Source organism: Tauraco erythrolophus, chromosome 4 (assembly GCF_009769465.1).
Source record: "Tauraco erythrolophus isolate bTauEry1 chromosome 4, bTauEry1.pri, whole genome shotgun sequence".
Classification (NCBI taxonomy): domain Eukaryota; kingdom Metazoa; phylum Chordata; class Aves; order Musophagiformes; family Musophagidae; genus Tauraco; species Tauraco erythrolophus.
This window is the reverse complement of record NC_141468.1, coordinates 71,835,329-71,862,294: the sequence shown is the minus strand read 5'-3', so window position 1 is coordinate 71,862,294 and position 26,966 is coordinate 71,835,329. Positions and strand designations below refer to the sequence as shown.

Genomic DNA, 26,966 nt, shown 5'->3' with positions numbered 1-26,966 from the left:
CACAGTGCTCAAAGACCACAGAATGGTTGAGGTTGACATGGACCTCTGGAGCTCCAGTCCCTTAATCATCCTTGTAGCTCTTCACTGAACTCTCTCTCATATGTTCATGTCTCTTGAGCTGAGGAGCCCAGCACTGGACACAGTACTCTCACTGTGGCCTCACTAGTGCTGAGCAGAGGGGAAGGATCATCCTCCTTGATCTGCTGGCAACACTTCATCTAAAGCGACCGAGGACACCTTTCACCTTTTTTGCAGCAAGGGCGTACTGCTGGCTCATATTCAACTTAGTGTGCACCAGGACCCCCATGTTCTTTTCTGCCAAGCTGCTTTCCTGCTGGGTGGCCCCCAGCAAAGACTGTTGTATAGGGTTGTTCTTCCCCAGGTGCAGGACTTTGCACTTCTCCTTGTTGAACTTCATAATGTTTCTGTCAGCCCATTTTTCCAGCCTGTTGAGGTCCCTCAGGATGGGAGCATGACCCTCTGGCATATCAGCCACTCCTCCCGGTTTTGTGTCATCTGCAGACTTGCTAGGGGTACTCTGCCCCATCATCCAGATCATTAATAAAGATGTTAGACAGGACTGGATCCAGTATTGATGCCTGGGGTACACTGGTAGTCACTGGCCTCCAACTAGACTGTGCCACTGACCACCACACTCTAGGCCTGGCCATTCATCCAATTTTCCATGCACTTCACTGTCTGCTCATCAGCCCGTACATCAGCAGCTACTCTGTGAGAATCTTATGGGAGACAGCATCAAAGGCCTTACTGAAGTCCAGATAGACAATATTCACTGCTGTCCCCTCATCTACCAGGCCAGTCACTTCATCATAGAAGTTTATCAAGTTCGTCAAGCATGACTTCCCCTTTATGAAGCCATGCTGACTACTCCTGATGATTTTCTCATCTTTAATGTACCTGGAAATAGTTTCCAGGATTAGCTGCTCCATTGCTTTCCCTGGGATTGAGGTGAGGCAGATCAGTCAATAGTTCCCTAGGTCCTCCTTCTTGAAGACAGGGGTGATATTTGTTTTCTTCCAGTCTTTGGGTGCTTCTCCCAGTTGCCATCAGTGATCAAAGTTTATTGAGAGTGGCCTTCCAATGACATCTGCCAGCTCCCTCAGCAGTCGTGAGCGCACCCTATCAGGACCTATGGGCTTATGTATGGCCAGTTTGCTTAAGTATTCCCTGACCTGATCCTCTTCCACCAAGGCTACATCCAACCTTTCCCCCTGATCTCTGGGACCTGGGATTCCTGAAGGCCTGAAAGATAATGAACCAGTAACTTTTGCGTTTATTTAACTTACAGGATGCATTTGAATGTGTTTTGTTTGCCTTTTAATTTCTCACAGTCTCAGAAGTCTTGAGGACTATTAAATTTTAGCTAAGCAAGAAAGTTCTGTAACTCTCCTGTTGTCTCAAAATGACAAGAGGCAAGCCTTACTGTCTCAAGGTGTGCAGTAATACTGTGACTAAAAAAGGATTTATTATATTTGTCTTTTACTGGAAATTATACATCTGTTTATTAGCCACTAGATGGTGTCTGACAGTAGTAATGCTTACAGTGCAAGTACTTACAAGTACATACTTACTAAAGCAAATACATGAAATGAATTCAGACTCTGTAGTAATGCTTAGCTATAATAATTTGGAAAGCAAGAAAGCTTTCACGAAATATTAATTATAAATCAAAGCTATTTATGAAAAGAAGTCAGTATTTGAGCTCCAAAATCTGTTAACTTAGATGATGAAAATCGTGCAAATTATCTTGTGAAAACTGAAGAATAGGAAAGTGATAAAATATCAGTGACCTCACATTTGCCTAAGGTAAAAACTTGGGCAAACATCTCATTTGCAACTAGAGAAAAGCCAGAAAAGTAAGTCATAATAGGTGTTAAAAAAATAGGAAGAAAAAGACTGGGTAATGTCCCTGCCAGTCTGAAAGAAAGGCTGACTCACTGTATCATATTAAATAGGTTACTCCTTTTTTGTAGGATCTTGTAGAGTTTATTATGAGAGAAAATGTTATATGTATAACTGAATGAATTATTTGTTTTTTACATACAGCGTCACTTGGTGGGCTGAGGTGTTTATGAAGTGAAACTGTACTCCTTTCCTCATAGGTAACCTCTATTTACATTAGTATTGTGTCAGACTCATTTAGCCAGGCTACCTGCTTTGGATTTTTAATTTGCCACGTTTGGAGGGTTGCTGACACTTTTGAATGCTAAATTGTGCTAGAGAATAAAGAAACCTAGAGAGAGACACTGAGTGTACGTAGGTTGTCTTAATGCATGATTTCTTTGACGTGACAGGATAAATACTGCATCACTACTCTTGCTGAAAATGTGTTCTCTTCAGTAAGGTGTGCTGTGGCTACTGCAGTCTCAGACACATAGAACTTTTGTAGGCAAAGACCACGACAGGCAAATCCAGATGTCAACAGAATGATGTAATCAGGCACTTAATACTTTCAAACACTACGTAGGGTTAAGGACTGCTATTACTGCACCTGAAGTGCTATGTATGAGTTGATGACTATTTTTATATTCCTACAAATCACATTCTCTCTGTGTCTAGCTCTCTGATGAAAGGTCTCTTTCACCGTGGGAATCTGGACATGTTACAAAGTCTATGCACAAATCAAAAAATGCTCTGTCGAAGCATTGAAACTTTGTACTCTCCTATAACAGAGGGGAGAATGCAGTTACAGTGCTTCTGACGAACCAACATCATGTTGCTTGCTTATACAATTGGTAGGTAGTCAGCTTTAATTTGTCTCAGTCACATTACATCTCTACTTATTGTTCCTCTATTGTTCTCTGTATTACAGTCAGTAAACAAAGACTTTTTTTTGATAATCCATCACCACAAACTGTGCCCTTTCAGTTATAATCTGACAATTTCTTAGAATAGAAGCAATGTTCTGTGCATATATGAAGCTCAGCATGTGGCTTGTCCTCCTGCTTGTATTTCTTTAAGAAGCAAGGTTTGATCTCTTGCTATTTCAAATTGCACTTACTACCCAAATTCTATGGTTTTTATTCTAGATATTTTTCTGAGGCTTTCGAATGCACTAGAATTTGAGAACTTGAGTATTCCCTTTCTCCACACACATCACCTTCTCCCTAAACATTACCCTGTTACTGCGTTGCATAGTACTTATTTCTTAAGAGCTGAGAGACCAGGGGAAAACATAGTTCTACATCTAAGTGAATTTCAAAATTTCTGTTCTGTAAGGAGTTGCAATATTTTGACAGTGATTTTTGTCCTATAATGGACTGCAAGTAATATTTGGCAGTGCCTTGGAAGAAAATATGTCTGCAGCTGGTATAATCTGTGATTTAGGCAGGTTTGTCTCCAGACTTCAGGTACCATTGGAGGACACAGCAAATATTTGTTAACGACTGTTTTCAAACAAGAGCTTTAAAAGAGCTTGATTAAATGGCTTGTGTCATCTAAACTTCATTCTACGTTCAGTCAAAAAGGGTCAGATTCGTAGTTTCTCTGTTGGTCTTTAGTGAATGCTCTTAGTCAGAAGCACTGCAGATGACAGTGTGTTACTTGCTAGAAAAAAATATGCAGGGTACGAAGTCTTTTATAGAAATCACAAGCCAGGCTGTGGCTCTGAACTTGTTTCCAGGTCTTTCTGATCTGGTATCATGTGTTCCAAAGTGAATGAGGAACACTTGCAGATGTGGACACAAACATGAACGTTAGAGCTAACTTTCAGGATTTAGGGTTTGATTTAAGGTTCTTGTACTGGCTTACCAACTATTTTCTCAAACACCCTCATAATCGCTCTCTACTGGACAGTCTTGATCTTTATTTCTAGTTTAGGGAAAACCGTGTGCTCTTACCTTGCATAGAGACTCCTTTCTTTGTTTTCTGTATGCAGAACCAGTTGGACTTTCTAATGGACTTTTTCTCTCCTGCCTCAGACTCAGACCCATTGTGATTTAACTGAGATTCTGTAGTTGGGTTTTTTTTTTTCTCCTCTTGAAATTTTAATAAAACAAGTTTTTCAGCCTCTTAGAAAGTTGTTCCAAGGGGGGTTGTCTTCTGCCAGGAGCCATTCTTGGCTTCCATATTCCTCCATTTGGTGCACTCTCTGTATATCTGGATTTAGCACCGACATGTTTCTTTTTGGGACTGTCTGGACAGAACATGTGAGTACATGCTGTCAGGCACAAACATGATAGAAATCTCTAGGATCTCTGGATGCACAGCAGCCTCAGTGCTGCTGCTGAGCAGTAATTCCACCCAGGTGTCCCAGATGGTTGTAATAAATGCTTGAATCCTGCCCTGAGAAAATTTTTAAGTGGAGAAAAAATGACAAATCCAGAAAAGTTTGGACATAGGCAACTCTACCAGGAGTGAAATGGTAGGGTATACAAAGACGTTACATCCTGTTCCTGATTCTGTTATAGTGACTAGAGTTTTCTCTGTACTTCAGCAGTCTTTCTGAAATAAGTCTACCCAAAAAGTAGCCGTAAATCAGTTTAGTTTTGCATATAAACTGTTGCATAGAAACTATTCCACCACCATAGGGGTGGTGGAATGAATTGTGGCAAACATAAAATAACAGCTGGCCTAGAATGGTGTTTGGAAATTTAAAAACTGAAGTTTTGAACAGATTTCCCAGTTAGGTGACTCAGTGTCCACAGCGTCTTTTCCTCGCTTTTTAAACTTTGTTGCTGAATGATTCCAGAGTTCTTTCCAGCATGTGTCATGCACCACATGCTTTATTCACATTCCAGGTATCCCACACTTGTTTTCAGAGTAAAAATCTAAGGATTTTTTTCCTTCTCTCTTTCTCCCCATTTATCTAAATCTTAGTCTATTTATAATTTGCACAACTTGGCATGGAAGCACTGTGACCAATGCACAAGCGTAGAGTTTAATTATCAGTTATGCTTTTTGATGTTTGTTTGGCAACCAGACAGACAGAAGTGCGTTGCAGATGTCTGGTTCAAATGCTATATGGGCAAAGCAGAGAGAACTGAGTAAACATTTTCACTGCATCCTTCTCAATATTTCTTACTGTAACTCTACCATGAGAGGGAATACACTTTCTATGGGTGGTGGCTGTTGTAGTTTTTTAATGCTGTTTCTGATCGCTTGCCTGAAGTGCAACTTTTGTTCAGCTTCTGAAGGAGTTATGCATGATTTGGCCAAATCTTTCCTTAAAGGCATGATTGTTACTCAAGAGAACTTATTACTTGGTAGGTGGTCAATTTATCAGCCTTCAAAAAGTCTTCCAAAGGGAAAGGCACAAAATTTCGCCTTACACTGTAACAACACACAGAACAAAATGCTCGGCTGCTGCTTCTGATAGGAGCAGTACATGTTCATTATCCAAGCTGTTTGTCCATTGCTTTGGATGAGAACTACTGTCCTTATTGCATACGTGTGTATAAAGGCACATTTCTCCACATTAGAATACAGCTAATCTGGAAATAAAGCTCATGCAGTGCAGAGGGCATACTTTTTTTTTTGTGGCACTCTGCAGTGGTCCATCCATAAGCACACTTTGGAAAGGATTAGTCCTTAGCTTTGTCTGGATCTATGTGAACTGGATGAGAGTTAGCTAATGAGGTAGGGCAAAACTCTCATCTCAGTTCTCTTTTTCTGTGCCTGCATAAATCATGAGTAATTCCTTGAGTATAATAAAGTAAGATTGATTTTATCCCAATGTAAATGAGAGAAGATGCCAAGTTCTTCTTGTAAATATGCTAAAATTTATAGAAATTCCTTTTCTTGAGGTAGATATTACTCTGCCCTTGAAAAACACTTTTTTTTTCTCTTCGTTCACTAAAATCATTCTATTTTTTTTCCTTTTTGTGTGAAAATATACAGAGGCTAGTACGTCCACATTTGAGAAGACTTATCATCCTAGTGATCATCCAATTTGCTAGTGTGAAACTATTGACTTAAGTAGGAGTGGAATGCTTTCAAACCTTTGTAAAACAATACTAGTAAGCCTTTCTTAAGAGATTTTTAAAGGGGTGCTAGAAAGAAACCCACCTCTTTATACTCTTAATGTCTGAGCCAAAAATTGCTGAATCTAGCTGTGGCTGCAGTAGGTGTTGTCACAGGTGCTCACCGGTGTTTGCAGAGACTTGACTCCTATTCGGAGTAATGGGAGAAGAGTTCTTGGGACACTTCGAAAAAGGAAGGAACATGTCCATTTTCTGTGGTTTTTTTTTAGCTTGATAAACTCAAACTTAAATTTATCATCATGCTTCCAAGCACTGCCATTGGTTCTCCTTAGATTATTTCCCTTTCTGGCACATTGGTTTACTGAGCCTGGGCACAGCAGTCTTAATTATTTTTTCTTTTTCAAAACAGTTAAGCCACAGGACATTGTGCAGTTTTCTTCTTGGCAACTGCTTTTTTCTGTACTGCCAGGACACTGTTGAGCTCTTCTCACTTTCTCTTGGCATGGATGCAAAGAGCAACCCTTTGCTTTATAGGTTACAGATCTCATTTATCACTGGAAGGCTTAAAAATTCTAGAGGAAGCCTCATGATCCTTAAGATTCAACTTCATTGACCCTGGTCAGCTGCTCTTTAATGCCTCTGGGATTTGGATACTTTCTGTACTAACTTGTGGCGCTTTGTCAAAACAACAGACAGTTTAGAACAGCTCAGATTGTGGACTATTTTTCATGTCTGCTTTGACCTATTTGGAGCACTGTACTAGCTATGCATGTTGCCCAACTCTACAAATAAGGGAGAAGTAAGATGACAAATAATCAGAATAATCTTCCTCTCCTCCTTCTTCTTCCATGTTGTTAGGATGTGTTCAGTGATGTTTGCCTTCCTGTCAACTGTACTTCCCAGTCAGGAGGAAATGAGAGCAAATTGAGTCTGCCCCTGTCCTATGCTGCTCCAAGATCCTTGCTGCTGTATGTTGACTCACACAGGAGGCTAGAAGAAAAGCTATGGGCTATCTGCTTATTTCTATATTTTAATCAAGTATTTCCTCCCTCTCTTTATATTTAAAAAATATTTAAAAAACAACAAATGTGAAAATAAAGAAAAACTACCTCCTAAAATTACCTCCAAAATTACCTGGCCAGGTTATAGTATAGTCCTACAGTCTTTAGATTATATTTGCGACATTAATATTTACATTTATAATTTTATAAACTGTATTATAACAGAATATCGTATTTCCTTATATTTTGTGCAAATGTGATAATCTGTTGTCCTAAGGTGCTTAAAAACTATGCTGTGGTGTGAATGTGGGGTTACTAAGCTGATATATGTTGTTTAAAGACTGATTACTGCAAATAGTATTCCTATTCTGACTTGTGCAAGTCATCTTTCTGAAAAAAAAAAAAGAGTTACACAGCTAATCAAGTTATTGCCATTAGAGTCACTCTGTCATGATTCCACTCGTCTTGTTTGATACTTCACACAGTCTGTTGTTCATGATAGCCTTTCAAATGTCAGGTGTAGGTGCTGTACTCCTTTCCCAGAAGATTCTCGAAATTTCCCTTGCTTTTGTGCTGGTTCTCCAAGTTATGGCATCCTCTTATACTGAAGACAATGTTGTCTGTGTATCACCTTAAAGTGCTTCTGTTCTCTTTTCCCTTTTATGATTGCACGTACCCTTCCTAAAGGATAAGCGAGGTTCGTTAGACATAAGCAAATATAGGCACTCATGTAAGGCAACACTGAAACAGGTATGACCACACTGCCTGCTTTCCTGTGTGAGCCTAGGAATGGGAAGCTAGCTGCAGGTGTGATGGTGTGAGAACAACAGCAGGAACTGTAGTAATAAAGAAGGCCCACTGTTGCTATCCTTACTCCTTTCATCTGAGCTGGAAACGACTGTGGAGTCTTGTCTCGTTGTCCCATGACTCTGTCTTGGTTGCACTCCTGTCCCTGTCTTTCCTGTGGCAGGAGCAGCCTGGCCCTGACATCTAGCTTCTGGAGTAGAAAATTTCGGTTTTGCGTATGCTGCTGAAAGGACTTGAGCTCAACTCTACAAAGAAGGAGGGTTGCCATTAAATTCTGTCTGAATAGAATTATATCTGTTAAAAGAAATCTTGGGCCTCCAAAAATCTCATTTAACCATTTTCATTAGGAAAACATTAAATCTGGCGTGCTAAGCTTAGGTAAAACTTTCCTAATGTGAGTGAATTCAGAATCAATCTCAAAGTGGGATTGTGCTCAGCCTTTATGAGAAGTGAGTCTTATCTTTATTAGACATGTTATCTTGAAATTATTTTTCTTCTTTCTGCCATCACAGTGCAAATGTACATCTCTGATTCAAATGCGATGTCATGCTCTGAGTGCTCTCTGTATAGCTGCTTTCTGCCCAGCGTTCCTCTGTCTCATTCTCTGGCTCGTGAAATGTTTCTAACCGTGTTGCGTTTTATCTATATTTAGTCTCATTTTAGTGATGGTGAGTTCTTGAGCTCTCTGAAGCTCTGGGTGTTTTGCAATATTTGTAATCACTTCTAACAATACTTTGTAACGATCAGTGAGTTTCGTCTATGTTTAGTTTACTTCTTGCAGCGTGATTCATGAAGATGTTGGGCTGAGTACTAGCACATATTTATCAACAACTACAGTGAACTGTTCCTCAGAGCAGAAACTGTTTTCTCAAACCAGCTGTCCAGAGACCACTAATTTGTCAAAAATATTTATTCTTTCTGAAAAGCCAGTGCTAAGTGTGCCAGCAAACCTTCCTACTTTAACAGCAATTCAAGATTACTAGTCTTTTAAGATATCAGAAGACGTTGTCAGTATGTTCCCATAGATGTTATTTCCATGACTCTCACCAATTGAATCCAGGAGGACTACAGAGGCAAAGAATGATGGCATATCTAGACACTCTTCTGAGGAGCTGAATCCTTTCCAATGTTTTCTGCTAAACATTTGGTTGAAATTCTGCTGCTCTGGATGGAAGTGAGGGTTATTTCACTGACTTCATTTAAAAGATGCAAAAGCCACAGTCTTCCCTGAGTAGATACTGAGTAGGTATTACAATGATACAGCACTGTCTTTAACTTCTCAGAATGGAGAACCCCAAACTGCTCAAATTGCCCCCTTCATTTGGTGATACTGACTTCAAAATACTCGGGTTTTTCATCCATGTCTGTGACAATTAGTATTTCATCTTCCAGAGGTTGTTAAGAAGCTGTAAAAGACATTTGAAAATTATACGCTTGACATAAGCTTTTTTTTTCCCCTCTGTTCTTTTTCAGGAAGTATTTTGGAGAAAAGATAGGACTTTATTTTGCATGGCTGGGTTTATATACAGAATTCCTCATTCCATCGTCAGTAGTCGGGATTATTGTATTTCTTTACGGATGTATAACCATTGAGAGTGACATTCCTAGGTAAGCTTCTCTGCGATCAATAATTTTTTACTTGAAAATTATAAGACTGTACTTCTTATTCGTAATCCTTACCAAGAATAATTGCTTTTAACATGTCTGAAGAGCAGTGATGTATCGTTAACAACTCTGTGAGCAGTAGAAATAGAAATGCATTGAGTAGATAAGACATTTGAATGACATACATTGATTTGGCTGTTCAGTATTGCAACTCCTGAAACAGAAATGTTCAGTGACTCTACTGCATTATTGTATGATGGTTTTTATGAGTTTCATTTGCTTTTTATGAATGCACATATCTCCACACTCATCCAGAAATACATCACACAGTAGTCACTGAAGTTAATGCAAATACACTGTCCAGTACTCTTGGATTACTTTGTTTCTTTTAGCAAAATCAGGCTATTTGCAAAAGTGAGGTGAACAATAGTCATGAGATTTAGCATATTTGGTATCCACAGTATTCTCTTTCTTGGCAGTTACAAAAAAATCTTGAGTTTTGTGCTGTTTGTCAGGATACTTCCTCTGTGTTATCTGTATATGACTTCTGGTGGAGATAGGATACTGGATTGCTAGTACTGCGGGTCACATCCGTTGTGGTAGTTACTGCATTCTCCCAAATGAATCGGCAACTTCTAAATGGATCACTGCAATAAGACGTTATTACTGATAGGTAAATGATGAATAACAGCCCATCTGAGTCAGGGTTTGTTTTCTTAGCTTGATCTGAATGAATCTCGATGGGCTGTGCTTGTCTGTGGGAAAGCTTGTGCTAACATTTGAACTCAAGTGAGATTTATGACTAAGATGTATCTGCAGCACCCTCTACTGCCTTTTGAAATAGAAGAAAGAATTAAAGATCTGATAGCTGAAAACAGTTATATGCCTTTGAAATGATATAATATTAAACATATTGATAATACAGTTTGAATAGTTACTTTTTCATTTGAAGTCCTAGAAGAAATGCTATTTAATGATGGTCAATATAGGAACAATCATAGTCACAATGTGCCAGCTATCAGTGAAGCCATGTTGCAGGTCTTTCCTTAGCTCACGGTCCTGGCAACGACACTTGAGCTTTGAACTACTCAGTTCGCCTGAGTAAGACTGTGAAGGTATGAAGGTCTTTCACTTACAAACCTTCTGAAAAAACTGAAAACATACTCAGCAGTGTCAAGCAGGGTTTGGCTCGTTAAAATTATAGTGATAATGATTTTTTTAAAGATTTTTAGAAACTGAGTAAATACATAGCAAATAAGACTAAGAATTAAAATAGCAATTTCAGAGTAAAGATTTTAAAATCTGTAAGAAAGTCTCTTATCTCACATTTTCCAGAGGACAACTGAACAAATGCTGTAAACCGAGGGAAAGGAAATGCAACTTAACATCTGAATATCTGAGGCAGCAGTGGAAGATTTGTAGTTTTTATTAGACTTGCTGCTGTGAGGGAGGTTTTTTTTCCCCTATTTTTTATTTTATTTTAAAAATCAGGCTAATAATCTGCACTAGAAAAACAAGGAGCTATGGAGACCAAGAATACCTCATCCATTTTCAGCATTCAAACTTGAGAACCCTGAAATGTAAAGGTATCTGATTTCCTGAAACTACTGTGCACACAATATCTGAACACCCTTGAAACATATTAGTATGACTGCCCAAAATAACTGCTCACATTTAGTATTTTAACTTCCAGAACAAAGAACTCAGCCAAAACCTTGTAGCAGATGGTAGTACAGATGAGAATTGGTGTTAAAGACCTATGCTGAGAAAACAACCATTGCTTTTATAAATACCTCACAAATAAAATGCAGGGTAGAGGTGAATCTCAAAGTAAATGTTGTGAAATAGAACGTCCTTGCTAAGAATGAGACTCTTGGCTTGTGTGAGTCTTTTAAATTCAGTACATGTGTGTCAGTTTGTACCAAAACCTAGCATATCTTGCAAATGGTGTTGCAGATTTATTCTGTCTGTGACACAGACCAACCAACATGCCTGGGTGCTGCTTCTGGCTTTTGTGCAGGCTTACATGGCCATCCTGATACAAAGTAGTGTGGTATTTGACATGGATTTTTGTGCCACCATGTTAAAAATGTGTGTTTTGTGAAGGGCACAGAATTTCCTTTACGGCCACTTGGGAATTCTTTTTAATGAATTTAAACCTGATCTGTGTCAAATCGTGTAACTGACTGTAGAGACGGCAAATTCCACTTTGACCGTGTTTAACTATTTTCTTTTAGTGTGGTTAACCTCAGTCTTCTGCGGTGCAGTCTTCACTAATTTGCTGTTACAGTGTAGTGATTAGATTGGTTGCTGTGTTGCATTGTTTTTCTGTTGGTAAGGTGCCTGTAAGTGTTTTAATATTCCAGCGCATACAATGTGCCTTGAAGAAATACACAGCTTCTGTTGTCTGCAAGTGGAAGCCCCATATGTTGTAAATAGCTTGTGATAACTACGACGTGCTGCTTGCTATCACAACTGTACACGCTCCTTCTCTGAGTCGTAATACTCTAAGAACTTGTGCGCTTGTCATTCGTAGTAAAGAAATGTGCGACCAACGCAATGCCTTCACCATGTGCCCTCTGTGTGACAAGTTCTGTGATTACTGGAACCTCAGCTCTGCTTGTGCTACGGCTCGAGCTAGCCACTTGTTTGACAACCCCGCCACAGTCTTCTTCTCCATCTTTATGGCTCTCTGGGGTGAGTATTGCTCTGCATGTTAACAGTGTCGTTTGATCTTTGAAACGAAAGGTGCGACGCACAGTAGTAGAACATAGAGTGGCCTTACACAGAGTAAAATGCTATTAGGTTGAATGGGATACTTATGGCTTTACGAAGCTGGCAAGCCTCAGAAGGTCAGTGAGGGGCTGCCTGTGCCAAGACTGGAGAAAACAGTATTACCAGGCTTTCTGATGTCAGCAGCAAGCTTTGGAGTAAATGGAGAGGAGCTGGGTAGCTCAGGGAAGAAACAGGTGTCCTTTCTCCCTCTACTGCCTTTTTAAATGTAATTTCTAGTCTTTGAAATGTTTTTCTCCGTTTTTCTTCATTTTCTATTGACATGGCAAGTCCCTTTAACACTTTCTGCATTTGGGGCCAGAATGTATTTGGGGGTTGCTATAGTGCAGGCAGACAAAAGGGTTTCATTTAAGCACAGAATACACTTCCATGTGGGACAACTTAGTCACATAATTTTATCAAAACTTTATGGGATTCCAAGAACAATAGGACTATTATAATTTTAATTATAATATGTTCTAAGTATTCCATTTAAATAAGCTTGGTTTTCTTTAATGGCGAATACATCCTGTCTCACTGAGGGTTTCAAAACACTTCATAAACACTAATGGATCCATAATAGTATTATTCTTATTGTTTCTGGCCTCACCTCTGCCCTGAAAAATATGTGTACTGTGCTTGCATGTATTATTGCTGGTGTTATGCCCTCATTCACTCTAGGCCTTGTTTATTGTGAAAGTTAAAGGTGTTATTGCTACTGTAAAATGATTTTTTATTTCCCTATTCACTGTTCACAAAATGAAATTTTCATTCTTAGTATGAAATAGAGCAAATACATTATTGTACTATAGCCATCCCTCAGCAATCAGTGTGTTATACTTTGCAACCCTATTCACATTTTACAGCTTGTTTTAGAAATGACTGATTGGTAGCTTGGTGTTGGGTATGGATAGTACAGGGGTTTTAAGGAACTTGCAGACAGAACAGATCAAGGAAGTAATAAGTTTTTGTTTACCAGTTCCTGGAAATCCCTCAGCAGGAGTTAGAGAACATAGCACTATGACTGAGAAATGGCAAAAGATGATGAATTTATAGACCCTCACAATGACTTATTTTCCTACTTCAAATTGCTGCCAGATACAGAATAGACTGGCAGATAAGGTCTCACAGTTACCTGCTGCCATGAAGCATGCAATGCACTGCCTTGTCCATGTTTCAGTGTAGCTGTTTGAACAGTATGTGTATGAATGAAAATTCATTTACTCTTTCATAGATAAATAGTATTTTACTGACAAAGAATCTGTATTGTAAACTTTCATCCACGCAAATGATCATTTCCATGCAGCCTCATCAAAAATAAATACCTTTTAGTATCAGCCGTGCAATATACAAAGCAAAATGTCGATATATCTTTGCGCTAAGATAAATTAGTAGAATCTGGAAAGGAAAATAAATAAACAAAAAGATCTGTATGCATTGCTTTTAAAAAAAGACATGTAAGAATAAAAAAATTCCTTCTGAGCTGTAGCCTCCCTCCAAAAAATATTTCCCACAGACTGGAAAAGTCTGTTCTTGGGACCATGATAACTGAGCTTGTCAGTGCAAGAAAATACAGCCATCATATACAAAGAACAGCAATGTGAAATAAAGTAGCCTTTACGAACTCTGCCCAGCTTGCCTGTTAAGTATCAGATTACATCAAATTTTGCTGCCTTACTACTGGGAGACTGTACTGGTTACATCCAGAGCTCATTCTGCTGAATGGCACATCTCATTCACAGGCTTAATCAGCTTGCCTTACAGTATCTTGAGTAAATGTTACCTGAAAGCTTTTTCACAGGATGTAGTATAGTGAAACTGGCATGTCTTATGACTTACGACTGTGTACTTAAAAGAGCAGAGTATGGTAATTTGAGCTTACTTCATTTCATGACAGTGTTGGGCACAGAAGTCTTTCATCCTGCATGTCCTCTTCCATTCTGTAAAAGGCAGATGGCTTACTTTGGTTAATATCTTGAAAGGAATCATGCTTTTACTAGCTGATCTCAGTGTCTCATAAAGTATCTTTGTGATTCCAGCAATACTGTTTGCAAACGACCATATTCACACGATACGGAGTAATGCCTGCCTAATTGTGCTTAATGTCACTAGTGTTCTGGGATGCTGAATTGCAGCTGCCAGATGTGTTTATTAGGAGGACAGCTGAATATAATGAGACTGTTTTTCTGCTAGTGTAAGTCAGTGCAAACTTGCTGATTTCAGAAGAGCTACTGCATCTAGCCAAATAAGTTGTTGCAGAGCTAAATGTGGAACTGACTTTTAGAATAACAGGAAAAAATGGAATGAGTAACAGCACCCTATAAAATAACCAAATGTTTTTGTATTTAGGATATCTAAAAACCCTTGAGTTTTCAAAACATGCTAAATACAACTTTTATATGTTCTTTCCTCTGCAAGGAAGGAACAGAGATAGCTACTTAATTGCTTAATGTCTGGATTTACTTTCAGTGTACTGCGAGTCCTGTGTTTAAATGATATTTATTTCTTGCATTATGGGAGGATAGCTGTGCAGAAGATATTTGCAGCAACTGTTGAAATAGATTCTGTCTTGCAAGAGTGTCGTGGCTTAGCCCAGGCGGCCACTAACCCACCACTCAGCCATGGGCTCACTGCTCCCCTCAGTGAGGTAGGAAGGAGAAAAATGTAACAGAAGGACTGAGGGTCAAGACAAGAACAGGGAGGGATCACCCACCAACCATGGCCTCAGGCAAAGCAGACTCGGCTTGGGGACAAATCAATTCAATTTATTAACAGGTACTTGAGAGGATAACAAAGCCAGATCTTAAAAACAACACCTCTCCCCCCACCCTTCCTCTCTTCCTGCTCTACTTCCTCCCCAGTGGCGCAGGGGGGACAGGGAATCGGAGGTGCAGGTCAGTTCATCACATGTTTTTTCTGCCACTCCTTTCTCAAAGGAAGAGGACTCCTGACACTCTTTTCCCTGCTCCAGTGAAGCCTCTTGTCACTGGACAGTCCACAGCCTTCTCCAACATGAGTCCTTCCCACAGGCATCAGATTGCTCCAGTGCAGGCTTTTCCCACAGAGTCACAACGTCTTAGGGAGCTGACACCCGGTCCGGCGTGCTTTTTTCCACAGACTTTAGATGCATCTCTACTTCGTTGTGAGTCTCATTCTCTATGACCTCCTTCGGGCTCAGGCATCTCTGCTTCAGCATGGGCTTCTCCACGGGCTGCGAATGGCTTTCTGCTCCACCAAGTCTGTCATAGCTGCAAGGGAATACCAACTCCAGCACATCTCCTCCCATTCCATCTTCACTGACCTGGTGTCTGTGTAGCCATTTCTCTCAGATCTTCTCAGATAAAGAATTGGCTGGATGGTCACACTCAAAGAGTTATGGTCAACGGCTCAATGTCCAAGTGGAGACCAGTGACAAGTGGCGTTTCTCAGGGGTCAGTACTGGGGCCAGTGCTATTTAATATCTTTGTTGGTGACATGGACAGTGACATCGAGTGCACCCTCAGCAAGTTTGCTGATGACACCAAGCTGTGTTGTGTGGTCAGCATGCTGGAGGGAAAGGATGCCATCCAGAGGGACCTTGACAGGCTGGAGAGGTGGGCCTGTGAGAACCTCATGAAGTTCAACAAGGCCAAGTGCAAGGTCCTGCACGTGGGTCGGGGCAATCCCAAGCACAAGTACAGGCTGGGCGGAGAATGGATTGAGAGCAGCCCTGAAGAAAAGGACTTGGGAGTGCTGGTGGACGAGAAGCTCAACATGAGCCGGCAATGTGTGCTGGCAGCCCAGAAAGCCAACTGTATCCTGGGCTGCACCAAAAGAAGCGTGGCCAGCAGGTCAAGGGAGGTGATTCTGCCCCTCTACTCTGCTCTCGTGAGACCCCACCTGGAATACTGTGTTCAGCTCTGGAGTCCCCAACACAAGAAGGACATGGAGCTGCTGGAGCAAATCCAGAGGAGGGCTGCGAAGATGATCTACAGGCTGGAGCACCTCTCCTATGAAGACAGGCTGAGATAGTTGGGGCTGTTCAGCCTGGAAAAGAGAAGGCTCTGGGGCGATCTTATAGCAGTACTCAAGGGGGCCTACAGGAAAGCTAGAGAGGGACTTTTTACAAGGGCGTGTAGTGATAAAACAAGGGGTAATGGCTTTAAACTGGAAGAGGGTAGATTTAGATCAGATCTAAGGAAGAAATTTTTCACTCAGAGGGTGGTGAGGCACTGGAACAGGTTGCCCAGAGAAGTTGTGGCTGCTCCATCCTTGGAAGTGTTCAAGGCCAGGTTGGACGAGGCTTTGAGCAACCTGGTGTAGTGGATAGTGTCCTTGTCCATGGCAGGAGGTTGGAACTAGATGATCTTTGAGGTCCCTTCCAACCCTAACCATTCTATGATTCTATGATCTCAGTCCTCTCTGGATGAACTCGGCCCAGCGGGCACCCCGGGAGCGGGACACTTTCGAGTTCTCCAGGTCATGACACCACGGCCATCTTCAGCCAAGTGGCGACAGCCCAGTGCAGGGCAGCCCCCCGCCTCCCCCCTCTCTTCACTGCAGGTCCGAAACTCCATTTTGGGCTCCTTTGTCCCCGTCTTAAATAGGGCATTTGCAGAGGCACTAATTGGCTCGACCCGAGCCTGAGGGAGATGAGGGGTCTGACCTGATCAGAGACCGGTCTGACCAGCTTTGGAGCCTGGGAAGTTAGAGCGGGTGAAGCTCCTCTCCGGCTGCCAAAACCCTGTCACATAAACCCAGCACAAAGAGTCAGGTTATTTTAATAGTAGTCTAACTTTTCCCAGTGTTATCTTCCAGCTTACACTAGGTGTAGATGCAGCCAAAGAAAGCTGGATCTAATTCTCCTCTGTTGTGTACCTTGTGGAGCTATCTACAAGATGTTTAAAGTGATGTAAATACTGCTGTGATCTAACAAATTTTTTACAGTCCCCTTTTCACTAACTGAAAAGGTGAAATGAAGCATAACAAAACGGAAAATAGTTCCCACAGTTGTTTATAGGTATAGCTGTTATTGGTATAGTGGGTGTTTTTAGCTGGTATATACTGGTTTAGTATTGATATAGTCATCTGAAAATAAGCGTTCACAAGTCAAGAGTCAGAAGTGTCATTTCTAATAAATCTCTAAGTCCATAAATCATGAGCAGCTAGGCAAAAGACTATCTAGAGGAAACAGGAATTGTGAGGGGAAGGTCAGGAGACTGTAAATGTGAGACAACAGGACAGTTATCTGTTCCTTCATATTAATGAAAAAGGTAAAGCAGGAGACTGAACTACTGGCCAGTCCTTTAGAACAAAATCACCATGTCTATGCAGGACAAACATTCAACTGTATCACTATAACATATCTCAAAAGAACATTATTTTCTACATATTACTGAGAGTCTTATAGATATCAATGATTTATTTCAGTAATAGGCTACACCTTCCTTCTTCACTTGTTTCTGACTAATGAGAAACACTGAAACAGCAAAATCTGGCCAGTTCTAGTGTCAGATTAATATTTAGACCTAGACTTTGTTTCATCATATGCTTTGCGTGCATGCATTGTAGAATGACTCATGGTCAATTAAGAGAGATGATGTTGTTGGAGTGGATATATGCAGATATGGGTTCAGGTCCAGTCTCTGACAAGAACTTACCAGTGCCTTTGGACAATCCATATTGTATCTTTCTGTATTTTATTTGTAAAAAGACAGTAATTGTTGTTTCCATGTTTTGCTTGTGTTATTTCTTTAAAACCGGGCCTGGGCCTAGAATAGTGGGGTTCAAATATCATATATATAACAAATAACAAAAATATTCACTGTAGTGCATTGGATTTATAATTTTTTTTTTTTTTTAAAGCTACTATGTTCCTTGAACAGTGGAAGCGTTTGCAGATGAGATTGAGTTATTTCTGGGATCTAACTGGACTGGAGGAAGAAGAAGTAAGTTTCCTCTGCCTATGGTAATTTACTGTATAAATTATTCTATATCTGAAGATGTGCATTGATATTTAGATTTTTCATGAGTGTTCTCACACCCAAAGCAGTTATTGCAATGTTTTCATAAATTACTACCACTGATGCAGTTTTGAGTACCAATATACCATTAAAGAAATCATCACCTATATCTTACTGGTCAGCACTCTAATTTTAATAATTAAAGTTGATAAGGATTATAAGATAAAAGGAGATCATTCTTTCCTGAGAATGCCCATATGCCATTGTACAAAGAGCAGCAACAGAATGATGCAGAATAAATACTTTGTCATATAGATGGTCCTTCATTATGTATAACAAAAATTCTCTACAGGATGTAGAGTGCAAACAACCTAGAAGAAAAGAAAGCTGACATCAGGAACTTCATGATGTAGCATGGCAATAATGTTATTCCACTTTTGTCTATTCCTCAGATAAGAATCATTGGATAAAATGAAAAAATAACCCTGAGAACAGACAGCAGAGTCCAGTGTTCCTCTTCTTCCATCAGTATCCCAAAATGCAGCCTTTAGCAGTGTCTTTAGCATAAGGGAGTATTCTAACTATCCCTTCACTGATGACTTGGTTACAACCTCCTCTATCTTGCCTCTGGTTTTTCAGCTTTTTCACTATTCTCTATCCTTTTAAGACAAGGGCGATGCTCACAGAATCATCCTGTACTCACTGTTTGTAAGATGTGATGCAAACCAAGTGTATCAGCACATCAGAAATTACCATTTGTCCGTTATGGAATGTCATACTCCTCCCTAGGAGAACAGCAATTTTGTACTAATTACAGTACAAACTGAGAGGCTGGAGAGTAAACTCTTGGCTTGGCAGCATACTTGATGAACCCACCAGATTTTACTGAATTTCAAGTTCATCACTTGCAGTATAAAATCCTAAGGTTTAGCTCAGTACTTGCAAAATGCTATGAAAGAGTCTATAGATTTGTGAGGTCCTGTGATGAAGAGCTCTGAAGTGGTAAAAGTTTGTGGACAGGAACTGTGGGATCAGCAAGAATCCTTTGTTTATGACAAGTGAAGGAGTGCCAGACACATCTCAGCACAAGTTGAAGAATTAGAAATGTAGAATCATAAAAACAAGGCTACAGTGGACCTTGAGGGGCCATCCCTTGTGTGTGGTAGGATCAACTCTACTTAAATCATTACAATAAGATGTTTATCTAATTTGTTCTTAAATAAATCCAGCAGCAGAGATTTCACTTCCTCCCTCGGTAATCTATTCTATTACTTATCTATCTGTACTGCTAATAAGATTTTCCTAGTGTCTAACTTCAATCTCCTTGGTAAATGTTCATTTTTTTCTTATTCTTTCTTTCAAAGATAAAGAGAAGAGATTACCTCTGTCCTCTTTTCAGCAAAATTCATCATAATAGCATATCTCTGTCACCCTTTTTTTAAAGATGAACTAGCCTCTTTCAGTCTGTGTTCTGAAATAATTTTCTAGATGTCTGTTTATTCTCGTTCCCTTCTTGACATTTTCTAGTTGATCCAGCTCTTTCTTGAAGAATAGTGCTCAAAATGAACATGCCTCTTGACCTGAAATCTTAAGCAAAAAGCCATGCACCATGTCATCTTCCGACAGCTCTATGTACATCAGCAAAAATGCAAAAGTTAGATCAGGCTTTGCTCATCTTTTATCCATTACATTCATAAAGATGAGGGTAAATTTGTCTGTAAGACAGATACCGGCACTATGTTTCAGTGGTGGTGAAGTCTTCACAAGTGTTGAAAATTATGTTGGAAAATGGAAAATTGTATCTGATCAGGTTAGGCCAGAAGGAACTAGAAGTGGAATGCGCAGGATCACTTAACAGAGCCAGAAGGAAAGGGACAAGGAAGAAGCTCAGAAGGTTTATCAGTTTTTAGATTAGATGGAGCTAAGTTATTTATGATTATCAATTTCTTTAGAAAGAGAAGTTACAGAATCAAAACAGAGAGGAAAGCAACCATAGAAGTTGAAAGGCTGAGAAGTACGTTGTGATAATTATTGAAATAAATGCCTTCAGCGTAATTTTTGTGGACTCTTAAGAATAAAATTTTCAGTACAATCTCTTTCTTTAAACATACTGGGCCAAATCTTTTGCATTTATTTGTAAATATCTTGGCAACGGCAGTCTGAGAAAGCAGACTCCCTAAGGCTTGCATGCGTATTTGTAGCCGGCAGCTGTACAGACTTAGAGGATTTGTGTTTGTACATCTAAAATCCACAAAAATAATAGGTAGCATTGGGTACTAGACTGTAATACAGATAATTGTGTGGAAAAGCAATTGAGCAACTGGTAACTGAATAGGAGAGGAAAAGAAACAAACCCAGACCAGAACTGTGAAAACTGACGAAGCCTCGGAAATACCATGAATAAGCACTCAACGTGTCATGCCAGAGATGTGTGTTTATGTAACCCAACTAAACAGGTTGTGCATTTGTTTTTCAGGTTGTGTAATAGGGGATATAGCCATCAATAAAGCAGGGGTAGAGGTGGGAGAATCCATACCCTCTTCTGCTTGTCAAGGAGCTGATGAAGAAATACTGAGGGACTGTAACTAGTGATGTGGGGAGTAGAAAGTATTGGCCTCCCATGAATCTTCAGAAATTGCATTTCTAGGACTTAGAACATTCCTGCTTTAGGTTTTGTGGGTAGAAGAGATTTTACCTCATTTAACCAACAATCCTGAGTAAACTGAAGTAGAAATGCAATTACAAAAGATGAAATCTTAGAATTTGGAGCAAAACTGGGAAGAACAAATGAACAGAAGTCCACACTAACTGAAATGCTAACTAGTGGAGGTCTCGTTATTGTTCAAATAGTTATACTGTTATACTGTTTCAGTACAATAGGGATGAACTTAGGTAACTGTCTTCATTAGAAACATGTTTAGTAAGATACAGTTTTAAGTTAAAACCCTGTGCTCTGTAAAATGTTTGCAAACTTTTTTGCAAACTGTAATTCCCAACCTTGTTTCTCCTTTTGCTATCAGATGAGTTTAAAAAAAAAATTGTTGAACCCTTAAGGGAAGACTTTAAGATACCTTATGGACTACCACTGAGTTAAGTAATAAGGAAGGTAGATTGGGTAAGACAGAATTAAATAGCAAGCAAACTTGGTGACATTAAACATGTTTACAGATACACCCTATTCTCTCCTAACTTGATCTTCTCTGCTACATTTTCAAAATTTGTTGTGATCTGGTTAGTTTGATGTTTTCACCGTGTCTTGCATCATGCAAATTATAGGAGCAGACTCTTTTTATGAAGTACTAATAGTGTATACTAAAACAGGCAGTATAAGACATTTTTGTTTGCTTAAAAAATGGAGGAGCGAAAAGAAGACTCTAGTGAAATAACTGTGTATTCACAGCTTAGTCCTCTTCAGAAAAAAATGGTCTGTAATGGTAAAAGGGGAATGTGTAGCTACAATATTTTGTGTTATCTCTTCTTTCATGCTCACTACATCCTTAGGTTTCTTGTGCCAATGAGATCTTCAGTTTGGGTTATTTTCCTCAGATGCATTATCACATTTTTCCCATGCCTATTCTAATTTTCCTGTTGGGCCTATGTTTCCAAATATTTTTGATCTCTCTCCATGGTTTATTTTACTACTTTTTCTTGGGTTTCATCACTCCTTCCAGTGAATCTTCTGTCATCTTCATTAAATTTCTGTTAACACTAATTAATGATCCTAGGATAGCCCTGATCTTCTGAACAAGTCCTTTCAACATTAGACTTAAGTGCTATGTTTAGGAGGATGAGAGTTTTATTAGTGTAGGTGGGGAAGGAATGTTGAAAAACGCATGTTATCCCTCAGGCCTTAGGGGAAACTATTTAGTACCAGCTGTTGCTCCATTAAAAAACTACACATGAAGGCACACTTCAAGCTGTTTTAATTTGTAAACTGTAAGAACCAAAGCAAGTTACTTTGCTCACCAAGAAATTGGTAAAGATATATAATTATATGTTTTTTAATTCCAAGACTGTTGATCCAGAGATGTGCCACAATATACTGAGGCTCTAGTTAATTTTCCTCTTTTATTTCTCTTCTACCAAACATATCAACTTACTTTTATTTCCTTTCTTTTGTTCCTTTTCCATTACAATGACCTCCTGTATCCTTCCCAGGACTGAATTGTCTACAAGACTCAAAGATGTTTGATTCCCTATAGGTAGTTTTGATTCCTCAGGATGTTGTGATGGGCCACTCAAAGCTTGGGTCACCTGAGGTTGCATGAGTTTTTTCCTCCCCCTGACTTCAGAGAGGAGGCTCACATCTTCACATTCTCTGGTGTAAGCACAGAGGTGGGCAGTTGCTTGGAGAATGAAGCTATGGAGGAATAGCTGGAATGGGCTCTTCCAGCCTGTGCAGCACAGCTCTCTACTGAGGTGGTTGTTGCCCAGGGCATGGTCATGGCATGGACAATGGAAAACAGGAGCTACTGGTAGAGCAAAGGAGCAACAGGGAAGAAAGTCCTGCTTTCCAGTAGTTCTCTGCCTTGACCTACCACATCCCATATCTTTATCCAGCACTGCCTCTCTAGGAACACAGATCATCTCTAGGCCTTTCCTTTTTCCTTTTCTCCTTCCTAGTGACCCAGGAGATCCAGATGGGTAACCAAGGTTTGCCAGCAATATGCTGCTTGCAGAGCAGGCAAGATATGGAGTGAGGGTAGAGGATTTTGTACTGCAAGGGAGCGTGTGTTCTGAGGGAGACGAGTATAAGGAGATGGAGAGGGACCTTCTCGTCTCCCAGAGTGTCACAAACCCTGTCTGCCTTTTTCAGGTCCCCCAAAGTCACACTACTCCCTCTCCCAGCTCTCTCATACAAAGGCCTCTTAGACACCATTGTTTTTTCTCAGCCCTAATTTTCCCTCCTCTCTGTCCTCCTCTGCTGCACCTAACAAAATCAGATTTCCTGTGCACTGAAGATATCTTGGGCTGATACAGTATCAGACAAATTACACACACTGACAGAGTCCAAGATTAACTTGCCATTGGTGTTAACAAGGAGATCGGAATCTGGTTCTAGTTCACATGTTTGCGCCAGGAAACTCAGCACCATGTCATTCTGTATTCTCTTATGTGGAGAAATAACTTTTTTTAAAGAAAATTATCTTTCTTTTATATTTAATATGCATTTTATGTTTATTGTGCCTTTGAATGGAGGCTGCAATTTTTTTAAACCCAAATGCATATATAAATAATGTGGAAATGTGTTAAGAAACTCTTATTCTAATGAACTAGAATAAAGGGGCCTCAATGTCGTTTATTCTTCTATAAAGTATTTTATTGCTAGCTCATTGTTATTTATTCTGTGATTTTTTCCCATGAAGTGTCATTGACACAGGAAGATTAATCAAGACTAAAATAAGATGGAAGGAGAAGTAGATCTTCTGTCAATCTGTGCAAAGTACTACACCCAGTGGAATTTATTTCTAAAAGTACTTTTGAACTTGGAAATTTTAAAATTTAAGGACAATACTTTGTGATATTGTTTAATGACAGCCAGAATTGCCAATTGTTTAAAACGAATGCAGTTTCAGAACTCATCATATTTCAGCGGAATTGTTTCCTATTCTTCAGGAGGTTTTTTAGGCTTCTTTATTTTGTTTAATTTCCTTAATTTTCACGTGTGTGTGGACACTTATGAGTAGTGCAACATGGTTGTAAAGTCATGCCTATAAAAACTATCCCATATTAAACCTATATCAAATATGTGGTTGTGTGGTGCGAGACAATGTTTTATTGATAAAAGTTTCAAATGGCCTTGCTTTATTCACTACTTTCCAAGAGCACATAAGCGTGTGGGGTTTTTTCAGGTTGATCCATACCTTTCTGGGTCAGAGCTATAGAAATAATTCTAACCTATGGAAAACATAAGCACTTTTTTTGATTCTAGATCTTGACCTCAAATCAGCAAAACACCACTGACATTTTAGATCTCATCTTCCTACTCTCATCCTACTCTGCTACTTCTACTGCAAGATTAAATTTCTTCTAGGCAGTGTAGAAAGTTTGTGCTATTTTTGTATGTAGGTTTGCGTGAAAAGGTTCTGATTTGTAGCTTGTCCATTAACAGTTCATTATACAATAATGAAATTCTCACTATCTCTGAATGTATGCTTATCACAGCATTTTCAAATATGAGTGAATTAGGGTAGACATCTTGAGCTGAGATTTTCAAAGGACTCTGAAAGTTAGACATCTAGGTTCCATTGGCTCTTCCATAGAAGATGAGTGACCAGCCTCCCTAGACCTAACAGATCAAAAGCATCCAAAACGTAAATTTGGGTACCTGAACTACATGGCACAGTTTCTAGATGAAAATCAAAACACTTCCTCTCACTTTAATGGGAGATGTGATTCTCTCTTTTTCTAAATTAATGTGTTTTTTTTTTCCCCCTGAGGTGATTATCTATGGATTTATTTATCTCAGTTTATAAAATTAAGAGACTAGTTTTTCTTTCTTTTTTTTTTTTTTTTTTTTAATATATTGGCCATGCTGTTCTCTGAAATCTTTGTTTGGAAGATCTAGACTCACAGGGTGATGCTGCATAAAATGTCTCAATGCTACTAATTTTAGTGTCTCATCCATCACTGGAACCTACTGTCTAAACCTGTGGAGAAGTAATTCCAGAAATAAAGTGGACAGTGTTTCTGGTGGAGGGGACCAATTAATTAGATAAGTTTTCACATAGTATGATCAGAGCATTGGGTAGGGGAAGAGAAGAACGTGTGGGTTAGGAAGACCGTTTTAGTAATTGAGAGCCATTAAATCATCTCATGTGTAGCTTGCAACTTCATTTATAGATTGCAGCTGCACAGCAGCTTAAGCCAATCTAAATCCACACTACCATGGTACTGGTATCCCAGCCATGCAATCTTGTGCTTCCTTTTCCATGCATGCTGGCAATCATACAACTGAGCGGTGAACAGTTCAGACAGCTGATACAGCTGAAGGGTAACCAAGGGTATGAGGGGTAGGAGCTTTTATCCTGGTCATACTATGCAGCTGGATATGCACTGGTGTCAGTGTAAAGACAGAAATGGAAATGTGTGGTAAGTGCAAGGTGAAATTGAGTCGGAGAGTATGGGAGCCCAGGCTTAGATTGGCTTACGCTGCTGTAAAACTTAAGACGTTAAACTCAAGCCTCAAGTTTAAAAGATTTTGACTACAAATTCAACATTCAATTTGCTTCGAATAAGTTGTTTTCATGAACATTCCCGGCTGTAAACCCAGTCATTGAGATATTTATGGGAAATAATGAAATGTGGCACTGATACGACTGAAATAAATTAATAAAGACTGAACAAATATTTATGGTCAAAGAGATTTTTAGTTCCGATTACCTAAAGTACCTATATTTCTCCCCATTAGAGAGGAGACAATGCTCTGATCCAAATCATGGCTCAACTTGAAAAGTTCACAAAGGTTTGGAAAAATGGTGGTTGGTCAGAATACACACTTTCTGGAACCAGATAATTCTGGATATTATGAAGCTTTTGGTGGCTTGCCTCTTATACATGTGCTTTAAGATGTTTTAGGAAGTGTACCTTAGAATGATTTTTTTACATTGCTTTTACTTAGTAAGCCATGTTGTCTGTAAGCCATGGGTTCCAGCTGCACAGAGGCTCAAAGTAAGAAAACTCCAGGGAAACAAAAATTCCAGAAATATCATAAATAGGCAGTGCTGAGAAAATACTATTTCATAAACAAAAATCTCATCTGCTGTTACCGGAAAGAGAGTTTCCTGTGTGGCAGAAAAACTGGGCTGTTTATAAAGCATCCTTATTAAAACGGGAGAGATTGATAGAGACTTTCAGATCTGGCATGCTAGAAAAATTCTTACCTTATATTCACTTATTTATCCCTGGTAAGGGAAAGACAGGGAAATTAATGACATTTGCAGTAGTTCTATCCATGGGATTGATACAAGTACTATGTTGTAAGTTTGATTTAGCATTCAACTTTGACAGCTAATTGCCCGCTCAATTATAGATCTAAAGTCTATGACCTGTGACCAGCTGTAATAGGATGAATCTACAAAACGTTTGCCTCTTTCATGCATCAGTGACCTCCTCTTTTAAACTTCTCTCTAAGTTTCTTGTGGATCACCATGGTGCACCCTCAGTAAGTTTGCAGATAACACCAAGTTGAGTGGGACTGTTGATCTCTTAGAGTTTAGGAAGGCTCTACAGAGAGATCTGGATGGACTTGATCGATGGGCCAAGGCCAATTGTATAAGGTTCAACAAGGCTAAATTCTGGCCCCTGCACTTGGATCACAACAACCTCATGCAATGCTACAGGCTTAGGGAAGAGTGGCTGGAAAGCTGCCTGGTGGGAAAAAACCTGAGGGTATTGATCAACATCCAGCTGAATATGAGCCAGCAGTGTGCCCAGGTGGCCAAGACCACCAATAGCATTCTGGCTGGTGTCAGAAATAACACAGCCAGCAGGAGCAGGGAAGTGGTCATTCCCCTGTGCTCGGCACTGGTGAGGCCGCACCTCGAATACTGTGTTCAGTTTTGGGCCCCTTACTACAAGAAAGACATGGAGGTGCTGGAGTATGGCATGTCCAAAGAAGGGCAACAAAGCTGGTGAAGGGTCTAGAGAATAAGTCTTATGAGAAGTGGCTGAGAGAACTTGAGTTGTTTAGCCTGGAGAAAAGGAGGCTGAGGAAAGACCTTATCACTCTCTGCAACTACCTGTAAGGAGGTTGTAGTGAGGTGGGTGTCGGTCTCTTCTCCCAAGTAACAAGCAATAGGACAAGAGGAAATGGCCTCAAGTTGCACCAGGGGAGGTTTAGATTAGATATTAGGAAAAAATTCTTTACTGAAAGGGTTGTCAAGCATTGAAATAGG

At 39.7% G+C, this 26,966-nt stretch overlaps 1 protein-coding gene across 1 annotated transcript in view; it reads left to right on the top strand.

Moving 5' to 3' along the window:
• ANO2 (anoctamin 2) overlaps positions 1-26,966 on the top strand; it is a 198,399-nt gene that overhangs the window by 66,514 nt on the left and 104,919 nt on the right. Inside the window, exons 11-13 of the mRNA XM_086610450.1 lie at positions 9,224-9,358; positions 11,892-12,052; positions 17,972-18,054. Of these exons, the coding sequence (XP_086466576.1) occupies positions 9,224-9,358; positions 11,892-12,052; positions 17,972-18,054 (379 nt within the window). The remainder of the gene's footprint in view (positions 1-9,223; positions 9,359-11,891; positions 12,053-17,971; positions 18,055-26,966) is intronic.